Here is a 10,078-nt window from a genome sequence, read left to right as displayed (position 1 = left end):
AAACATATAAGCTTTTAGCACGTGTTGTATAACCTTTAACGTCCACATTGCATATAGGTTTTTCATCCACGCATGCATGAATGTGGCCCCTCATGCGGCCTTCCTCTCCCTGCTTCACGATTTAATTTCGTGGTTTTGTCTAAAACTGATTCCTTTTGCCCAAATCTATTTACATCCTCCCCTAATGCGTCACCATCATTCTCTAAAACCATTTTGACTGGAAAAATCACCCATTAGTAATTAACGAAATCTTTTCTTATCAACGATATAAAATGCACTTCGTGTCATCCCTAAAGATAGAGGTGATAATGATAAACCGTTCTTTCTTAAAGATAAAGATAGAGAAAGGGAGGGAGAAGCTCTAATGTAAGGCCCCGGTTCCGGAAGCGCTACTTTGGCGTTGAATTTACTTATAAACACAGTTCTATATATCATAGTGAATTAAAACTTTCACGGAATAATTAAAACTTCAAACATCATTACAAAATCTCCAAAATAAATAAACTTCTAAACATGTCTTATAAGTTCAAACATCACATAACATTTCAACTTCAAGTCTTCAAATGCCAGCTTCTTTATTCTTCTGCCATGTGTGCTTCTCAAGCCAGCTGCCTCAGTCTATTTGCTTGCATGCATACTAAAAGTCAGTTACGCTGAGTGAGTTCTATTTAATTAGTCAACATACATTACATTCACATCTACATGTATCCGAAGACACATATTGTATACTTCACTTACCTTTCATTCATACATATACATTTATACTTTATTACTCGCATACTTTCATAATTTCATACATTCCTTCTTTCTTACTTTATCTTACTAATGCATACATAATTACCTTTACGTTTTTAAAGAGCATTTCGCCCTACTCCCTTGAGTATTATTAGGGCCCGGTTCCCTACTACCTCACATATTATTAGGGTCCGGTTCCCTGCTACCTTGGATATTATTAGGGTCAGGTTCCCTTCTACCTCGGATATTATTAGGATCCGGTTCCCTTTTGCGTCGTACAACCATACAACCATACGTTAGATACATATATATTCATACACGTTTACAAGTATACTTCTAATCCTTTCTACATTCATTCATTACTTTAACATCATTCATATATCATGCGAAAAAATTCATATAGCTTACATTTACCACTCAAGGTAAGTGTATTACTTAAACACCTAGGAGTATGCACACAGCCTCAAAAAACATAACAAAGAAAAGGGGCTAGAAACTAACCCGAATCCTGTTTCTTTTCAGAATTGATTGTGATGCATTGCTTCACCTGGGCATGGCTAACTGTGTACAAATTACAAGCATCACTTAACTACCCCTAATTATATCATAATTCTATCGTAGTGAAACTCCTAACGAAAAGGGGTCCTAGGGCAGCGCCTCTGGCAGCGGGGTTCTAGTGGCGGCAGCCCCTAGCAGGGTCCAAGGGGCAGAGCCTCTGGCTGGGGTCGAGCTGGCAGGTCAGCTTGGAAAATTTTATTTTCGTTAATAAGCCTTTTATTAAAAATTCATGCATGTGTGATGAGATTCGGTTCTATGCGATCCGATTCATCATTTTCTTCATTTTACCATTCTTTCAGCTATTTTGCCTTTTAACCATTCTTTATGCCCCGTTTTACTATTTTGGTGAGTTCTGGATCGTAACTTTGTCTACTCGCTTTTTACATAGCCCGAACGTCACTCATTCGTCCCATATCGAACCCGTTAACTCGCGGCTCACCAAGTTTATATTTTTCTTGCATCTTACGGCCCGATCTACCTTTATACCAAGTTTCATGCCAAACCGACCCCAAACACTTAACCTCTTTAACCAAAACATGCCTTACGGGTTCAGTTGGGTTCGGATCTGGACCAACCCGTATATTCTAGGCGTGATTCTTGTTGTTTGAAAATACTTGAACACAAAATCTTTCTTCCTTTGACTCGGGTTTGGATCCGGGTTTGAGAGAGAGAGAGTGTGTGCGAGTGTTCTTGAGTGTGTTTGGATGGAAGAAGGAGGTTTATGAGGTTAGTGGGGTTTATATATATATAGGAGGGCCATGGGCCGGCCCATAACTATTTTCCTAACCCATTTCCAAGTCTATACCCGACTTACTATTTAACATGCTTAAATAACAACACATTTAATAATAAAACTTTATTTATTTATTATTCTCAAAAGACGGATGTTACATTTAATGAAAATGTTTTAGTAGATTAATTAAGTGTTAATAATGAAAAATTGAATTTTGAAGAAAACTAATGAATATTGTGATTAATCATTGTTCTGCTGTTTACGGGTTTATTGTAATTTCATGGATCATGTGGCTCAAAATGATTCTGCAACACCCTTGGGATATCAGTTAGTGGATCTGCAAAAAGAAGGTGGGCACTGTAATTCGTGTAGGATTAGGCGGCAGATGTTCGTATGAATCCGATGATTGAAGCCTAAAAGGCTCTAGATGTGGTGAAGGAGATTTAGCTTATCGGTGGTTGTAATTTGTTTAAATCGACTCCGGATATTTTTATAGTAAGACTTCATTGTACTGTGGTGAAACCCATAACACAGCTTTCAACTCTGTGGAGGCATTTGCGGAGATAAGGCCCTTGTGGTGGTCATGTTTTTTGCAATTTGGTCCACCGTCAAGTGAAGGCGCTAAACACAGTGTGCAATTACTATGTTGCCCCTGGTCGCTGACTTTAATTGATTTAAACCTAAATGGTCATTTCATTTCGCCATCTTCAATCTTCACACCGCCGTCGTCTTTGATCTTTACACTGACGATGTCTTAGTTTTCTTCTTCTTCATTGAAATCGTACTCCACGTATGATGTACGTGTTGGATGTCATCTGCTCATGTGGTGCTGCTACATGCTATCGATCTCCAAGACTGAAGCTAACCCTGGTCGTCGTTTCTTGTGTTCTATAAGTTTTGCAATTAAGTTCGATTATGTTACTTCGTTTAGGTTATTGTGGTCAATTAGGTTAATTGACCAATTTAGTTAGTATGTTCTGTAAACTGATTTTGTTCTTGATTCTCCATATTTGATTACGGAAGGAGAGTTGTGGTTGGATTAGATAGGCTGCTGCAATCTTGAATTGCCCAAGATGTGAAAAGGTAATTCCTGCTTTTTCTAGGATAATAAAGAAGCAAGAAGAATTTGCCCCAAAAAAGGTAATGAAGCCACTAAATGGAAGATATATTTAGCAGTTAGTTGGTTGTTTATGTAGTGAAGTTGATGTAACACAAAGTGTACATCTTATTGCATTGAATTATCCTCATATTTAAACCAAACTCCATGCAAATTCATTGTTTTAGGTACTTATTTGAGTTATTTGTGAATTTGCAGGTCCGGGCGCCCGCCCGACAAAGAAAACACGAAAAGAGGGTGTTTCAGGGACAAAAACAACAATCTGCTAGACCTGCATGCCCATGCATGCCCGTGCATGGGACCGTGCCACCTTGAAAAATCACCAGTGCAAGCCAGTGCAGGATCTAATGCCAAGAAAATTCAAAATGGCCAGCCCGTGCCAGACCGTGCAAGCCCGTGCCCGAATAGAGAAATCTGACTTTTTGGTCAGACTAAAGCAATGGGTTGACTTTCCACATCAGGGCACGACCGTGCATGCCCGTGCACCTACCCGTGCCAGACGTCCAGAATGCATAAATACACCTCCATTACCTCCATTTCAAGTGTGGAGCCTTAGGGGAATTCTCTGAATTTGCTGGAAAATTATTGTGTGTTTGCTAGAGAGAATTCAAGGCTTCCAACTTGTGTGATCATCCTTGCAAGTAGCAATCATCATTCATCTTAGTTTGCAATTTCTTGTTCTTAACAATGCTTTGTAAGACTACTTTATTTGGTTTGTTGTATCAAGCCTTATGGGCTAATACTTCTGTTACTTAGATTATATTGAAACTTTTACTTATGTGATATTTATCTATGCATGATTTTGGCAAGTTGGTGTTCTTCAAGTTTATGATACGCTCTTGAATAGAGTTTAATGGTTGAATTCTAGTTTTAATTCCTAGTCTTGTTAGTTTGATAGATGCTTGGCCATAATATGTTGGAAAACTATGTGTTGAGTATTTGTTTATGAACTTAGTGTGTGTATGCATACTTTGTTTATATCACTAATTTAGGAATGACAAGTGGAAATTAACTTGGTTATGAATTTTAACAAGTATGAAACCTATCACTTGATATTGGAAAATTGTATGGTGATAACATGATTCTTTGAGTTGGTTGATTTTTTGCTAGAGATTAAGACCATAATCCTTAGTTTTTATTTTGCTAATTTACAAGATTCATGTGTTTAACTAGTGTTCTTGAGCTTGTCTATTTTACATGATTTTAGGTGGTTAGTTTGTTGTTTTCATGCTACCTTTCCTTTAATTATGAGATTAGGTAGTTTTGACAAACTTACTAATCTATGGTTATTATCTTGAAAAACACCCATCATGTTGCTTGTTGTTAGTGTTAGGTTGCCTTGATTGGAATTTGATATTGATGCTTGCTCATGATGTTTGCCATTATCATTGTCAAGTTTAAGTGGATGCATAGTCTAAGTAGCTTTGTTTGGATTGATTGTTAGTTGTATTTTATTTGCTTTGTTATTGTTATATGTTAGTTAGTAATTTGAAAAACCAATTTGATTGCTTGTTCGGTTAAATCAAATACAAAGATTTATTATCAAAAGTTCGCCGTGTCCATGGATTGATACTCGGTTCTTACCGATACATTGCTACAAACGATAGGTACACTTGCCTTTCGTGTGTGGTTTGGTTGTTGGTGAAAACCATTTTTAAAACCCGATTTGTGTGAAACGTTTATTTAAATTTTTTTATATATATTCGCTCACGTGAAGTTTTTGGCGCCGTTGCCGGGAACACGGTGTTTTACTTTTGAAAACGATACGAGTAATTAATTTGCCTTGTTGATATTTTTGCTCTATTTTATTTTAGTCTATTTCATTTTTATTCATTTTGTTTGATTTTATTACTTATATTTTTAGGTAGTTTTCCGTGTCTTATTTGTTTCCATTCCGCATTCTTTCGGGTGATGCATGTCCACCACACCCGGTCCTGATCTTGTTTTCCCCCTTTCTGAACCCGAGCGACATTTTCGAGAAGGTTTGAGGAGGAGAGCACGCGAGATTGCTGAGGTCTTTGAAAACGAAGTTGTAGAGGAGGACGCAAATCCCGAGGTTGAAGAGAGCGGATCCGAACAATCAAGGTTGCATGGATGACTTCGCCACGCCGTCCCTCGATGGCTACGGCAGTGGTGTTAAGGAGCTCGAGATTACCGTGAGTTTCGAGATCAAGTCGAGTATTATTCATATGGTCGAAATTTCCGTTTCTTTCCATGGCCTCTCAAACGAGGACCCTCATTCTCATGTTGCGCATTTCCTTCGATTATGTACGACATTCAAAATTCAGGGGTGTACGGACGATGCCGTGAGACTCCGGCCTTTTCTGTTCTCACATCACGGGGCTGCCTTGGAGTGGTTAGAGGCATTCCCTTCCGGTTCCATCACCACTTGGAACCAATTAGTTGAGCAGTTTCTTCTTCAGTATTTCCCACCCTGATAAAACTACAAGATACTGGGCAAAAATCACTAGTTTTTGTGTTGATGATGACGAGTCACTTCATGCTGCATGGGAAAGGTTCAAGGGCTTGTTGAGAAAATGCCCTCATCACGGTTTGAGTCGCGGACTTCAGTGTCGTATGTTCTTTGATGCTTTATCCGGAGCACAGAAGCAGGCCGTTGATCAGGTTGCGGGAGGAGATTTCGGTAGGTGTACTCCCAATGAGGCGTTGGATGTCTTGGAGCGAGCTGCTAAGAAGAGTCTTTCATATAATCCGCCTCGTAATATTCCTTCCACTAAGGGCGCTCTTCATGTCGATTCAAATACCCTTGTTTCCGCTCAGTTAGAAGCCTTGACCAAAAGATTTGACCAGATGCAATCCGATCTGTCCAAATCTAGCTCTCGTTGTGGGGTGTGTGTCGGGAAACACCAGACTAGTTAGTGGCAACAGGCCATCGTGGTGGAGGATGTTGACTTTGTAGGCTGCCAAAACAATGCCTACGGCAGCTCCTATAACCTAGGATGGAGAAACCCCCCAAATTTCAGCTGGAAAGATGGTGGTGGAAGTCAAGATCAGAATCAAAAGCCACCGGGGTTTGACCGAAATCCAAATTACCAAAGTCAACCCCAGAACCAATCTTACCAGCAAAAGCCTCAATTCATGGTTCCAGCAGTGGTGGTCAATCTAGTGGGGGGTCTAGTGTTGAAATCTTTTGACTCAACTTTTAGCTAAGACCAAGACCTCAAACAAACTGGCTGAACAGAGGAACCTAAAGATTGATGAGACTCTCCAGAGACACGATCTCGAGTTGAGGAATCAGAAAGCGTCCATTCAGACCATCGAGAATCAGGTTGGACAGATTGCTCAGCTCCTCTCTGCGAGACCACAGGGTAGGCTTCCAAGTAACACTGAGATTAATCCGAATGCCAAGGCTAAGGCGATTACCCTAAGGAGTGGCAGATCCACCATTCCTATTGATGCATCGGTTTCCACACCAAAACCGACTGCCGATGAGATCGAGACTGAGAATCCTGGTGAGGTGCGCCCGAGGGTAACCCCAGAAAGTACCGCACAAACCAGTAAGCCAGTCAGGACTTATGTTCCTCCCATTCCATATCCAGGCCGTCTGAAGAAGCAGAAAATGGAAAAGCAGTACGGAAAATTCTTAGAGCTTTTTAAGCAGCTTCACATCAATCTTCCGTTTCTTGATGCATTGAAAGAGATGCCTAAGTATTCTAAGTTCCTGAAGGAGGTTCTCTCGAACAAGAAGAAATTAGAACTTTCTTGCGTGACTTTGAATGAGGAGTGTTCTGCGGTCCTTCAGAATAAACTGCCCAAAAAATGACCGATCCGGGCAGTTTTACCATTCCATGTTTGATCGGTAGTTTGTCGGTTAGTAACGCTTTAGCCGACTTAGGTGCTAGCATAAACTTGATGCCTTATTCTGTTTTTGCAAAGCTAGACCTAGGTGAGCCTAAGCCTACTCGCATAAGCATTCAGCTTGTCGACCACTCGGTGAAATACCCAAGAGGTATAGTTGAGAATATGCTTGTGAAAATCGACAAATTTGTGTTTCCTGTCGACTTTGTGATCTTGGACATGGATGAGGATGAAAATGTACCACTCATCTTGGGTCGTCCTATCCTAGCCACTGCTAGAGCTCTCATTGATGTCTACACTGGCAGACTCACTTTTAGATGTCAGGACCGTCCGTCGAGTGAAACCTTAGCAAAGGTTTGACAAGAACACACCGACTCAAATACTCAAAGACCGATTGAATATCCTGGCGGAATCAGGATATCCAATGATTAAGAATGAAGGATTGTCAACAGATATCAAACACAAAACAGTAAATGATAATCAGTAAAAGCTATTTCAAAGACAAAGATTCACTATATTTAATGATATATCAAAGGAACAGGAATGGAATGTCTAGGATTTTGGTGTGACGACGGCGGCTCTTGTACGATGAACAAAATGGAATGTTTTCGTAATCAGTGCGTGCCGGCCCTATTCCGTCTCCCAAATCCGTTTCTCAATCCGTACCCTAAAGGTAACCTAGGACGTCTATTTATAGACATTGACTTTCCTTTTCAGACGTCCTAGTCATTACATAATGAAAGATAAATCTAATACAAGTGTTACAGTCCTCGAGCAAGGTACATACCTTGCTCGAGCAAACTTCCTATACTAGGTGACAAGACCCGAGCCCCGGTGCGGAAGCGTGAATAATGGTCGTTATTAACGGTGGCGCTCGGATCTGAGCTAGGATCTAATCGTATTCACTCTTGAAAGGTGTTTTGGACGGATGAGTGGTGTTTGGGAGAGAGCCTGAATCGATTACAATGAACAATAGACTGGATGAACAAATATGTGCAATCGAAACACAAATAAAGAAGTGGTAGTATGATTTCATTAGTCAAAAGATTGTCATACAGAGCACTCATACATACACACATACATACATTAAAGATCAGCCACTTCCAGGAGAGCTCATCCTGGAGGCGGCGGCTCTCTCAAAGAGATAAACCCTAGATCTCACACAACACACTCATGCTAGAAAAATTAACAAATACATCTATTTATACTAGTCTAGCATGTTTTGGTCTTCAAGCCATCCACCCTTGGTTGAGACCAAAAATATTAGTTATTTTTCACCCATAATAATAATAATTCGATGCCTCGGTCTAAAATATAAGTCCCAACAATCTCCCCCTTAGACCGATGCCATCGAATTTCTTCCATGATCACCTCAAAATCCCGTTGTTTTGCGTTGAACTTCTCCCCCTCACGTTAAGCTTCTCCCATTGTTCATTTCGAATCATCTCTCTTATATCACTTTTGGATACAGTTGTAGGGGCATATGAACGAGGCTTTGAACTTCAAAGATCAACTTTAAGTAGCAAGGTCATCACAAAAAGAAATAAACTCAATGTGATCATCAAATAATCTCTATTCTTCAAACCCGTTTCTTCCCTTGTAAGTCATCTTCAAACCTTTCCTTGAATCAAGATAGCATTCAAGTCAACCATAACCCGTTCTTGATTGTTAAGTGACTGTTTTCATAAGAGGTTAAACTCTACTGATCATCCGTTCACCATGTTACTAGTGATGACTCTATCTTCTCAACCGTACTAGGAAATCAGAAGACTCATAAACAATGAAACATCTCTAAAGAATCTTGGATTATTGATCTTGATCAACTTTCCTTAACTTGAGTCTTTTCACTTGATTTGAAGCAAGCAATTTGCAATGAAATTCAAGAATTTTTACTCCCCCAATTTCGTTACAATTGTCTTTGAAAAATGTGTCTTCAAATCAAGTATGAGTGAAACAACCTTGACCATCCTTATTAAGATTGTTGATTCTGTAATAAACAAAGATAAACAAAACATTATGTTGGTTGACACTCATAAGGGATTAAATCCGTAAGCTTGGTCAACACTTGTTCTTGTAAAGCTCTTTGATGAAGTTTGTGAAAAATTGATAAGGCTTTGATTTTCTTTTGCTTGTTGATGATTGGATAAAATTTACCAAAATACCCATGGTATATATCTTCCATAAAGATCAGCTTGGTCAAACGGTCAACGGCACCAAAAAATCTCAAGTGTAATTCATTCATGGATTATCGGTTCACGAGCACACATAAGTCAAAGTCCCTTCAGGAGCAATTTTTTTTTTTGCTCGAGCATGGACCTTGCTCGAGAAAATACTTGGTCTTTTTCTCACATCGAGCATGCTGGAGGGCTTGCTCGAGGCCCTTGCTCGAGAAAATAAGTCTTTTTCTCTCATCAAGCATGCTGGAGGGCTTGCTCGAGGCCCTTGCTCGAGAAAATAAGTCTTTTTCTCTCATCAAGCATGCTGGAGGGCTTGCTCGAGAAAATACTTGGTGTTTCTCGGTGTCGAGCTTGCTGGAGAGCATGCTCGAGGCCCTTGCTCGAGAAAACACTTGTATTTTTTTGTTGTTACTCGAGCATGCTTCTGACTTTACTCGAGCTTGCTCGAAAATACTTTCTGTCTGTCATCGAGTATGCTCGAGACCATGCTCGAAAATTACTTAGTTTTTCTTTTCTTTTCCTGAGCATGCACAAAAGCAAAGTGTGCTCGAAGAAGGTTTGCTTGAGTAGAGCAAAGTGTGCTCGAGACCAAAAGATAGATTTTGAATTAAACCAGGATGTGCTCGGGGTTCATGTGCTCGAAACCAAACTTGATGTGCTCGATATAAGATATGCTCGAGATAAGCTGTGCTCGAAGCAACACTTAGTCATTTTACATACTCGAGACCATTCTTATCATGCTCGAGACATCCAGACTTCTTTTCTGCATCATCATTCAATGATTTTCCAATACAGAACCTGCTTGAATATTCCCTTTGCATCTTCCATCTACTGCTACAAACAATGATTAGATTGCTCCTGGTACCTGTTCTTTCTTGACTTCTGCATATCAGATTGTACCAGCAGCAATGTTCTTCAATATTCCCTTTACTGTTTAAG

General features: G+C 39.9%; 2 protein-coding genes and 1 non-coding gene across 3 annotated transcripts; 2 read left to right on the top strand and 1 right to left on the bottom strand.

Moving 5' to 3' along the window:
* The first annotated feature begins 5,058 nt into the window (after positions 1-5,058).
* On the top strand, positions 5,059-6,927 carry LOC143539663 (uncharacterized). Its single transcript, XM_077032915.1, has 3 exons — positions 5,059-5,228; positions 5,615-6,018; positions 6,311-6,927. Exons 1-3 carry the CDS (start codon positions 5,059-5,061, stop codon positions 6,925-6,927), a joined length of 1,191 nt encoding a protein of 396 aa, XP_076889030.1.
* Positions 5,594-5,698, bottom strand: LOC143539681 (small nucleolar RNA R71). The gene has a single exon (XR_013136481.1). It is a non-coding gene; the product is annotated as a small nucleolar RNA R71 (small nucleolar RNA).
* LOC143539662 (uncharacterized) lies at positions 6,924-7,322 on the top strand. The gene has a single exon (XM_077032914.1). It carries the CDS (start codon positions 6,924-6,926, stop codon positions 7,320-7,322), a length of 399 nt encoding a protein of 132 aa, XP_076889029.1.
* Positions 7,323-10,078: the final 2,756 nt, after the last annotated feature.

Source organism: Bidens hawaiensis, unplaced genomic scaffold (assembly GCF_021521415.1).
Source record: "Bidens hawaiensis isolate Kalapana, Puna unplaced genomic scaffold, B.hawaiensis_p1.1 tig00011963_1, whole genome shotgun sequence".
NCBI classification, from domain to species: domain Eukaryota; kingdom Viridiplantae; phylum Streptophyta; class Magnoliopsida; order Asterales; family Asteraceae; genus Bidens; species Bidens hawaiensis.
Note: the sequence above shows the minus strand (reverse complement) of the source record. Positions and strands in the feature narration are given on the sequence as shown.

Bases quoted from the DNA above. Each gene is read 5' to 3' on its own strand.
- LOC143539663 (XM_077032915.1), top strand. From the start codon at position 5,059: ATGTCCACCACACCCGGTCCTGATCTTGTTTTCCCCCTTTCTGAACCC. The intron at 5,229-5,614 runs GTTGCATGGATG...AAAAATCACTAG, and splicing joins AGCGGATCCGAACAATCAAG to TTTTTGTGTTGATGATGACG. The intron at 6,019-6,310 runs GTTAGTGGCAAC...CTCAACTTTTAG, and splicing joins TGTCGGGAAACACCAGACTA to CTAAGACCAAGACCTCAAAC.
- LOC143539662 (XM_077032914.1), top strand. From the start codon at position 6,924: ATGACCGATCCGGGCAGTTTTACCATTCCATGTTTGATCGGTAGTTTG.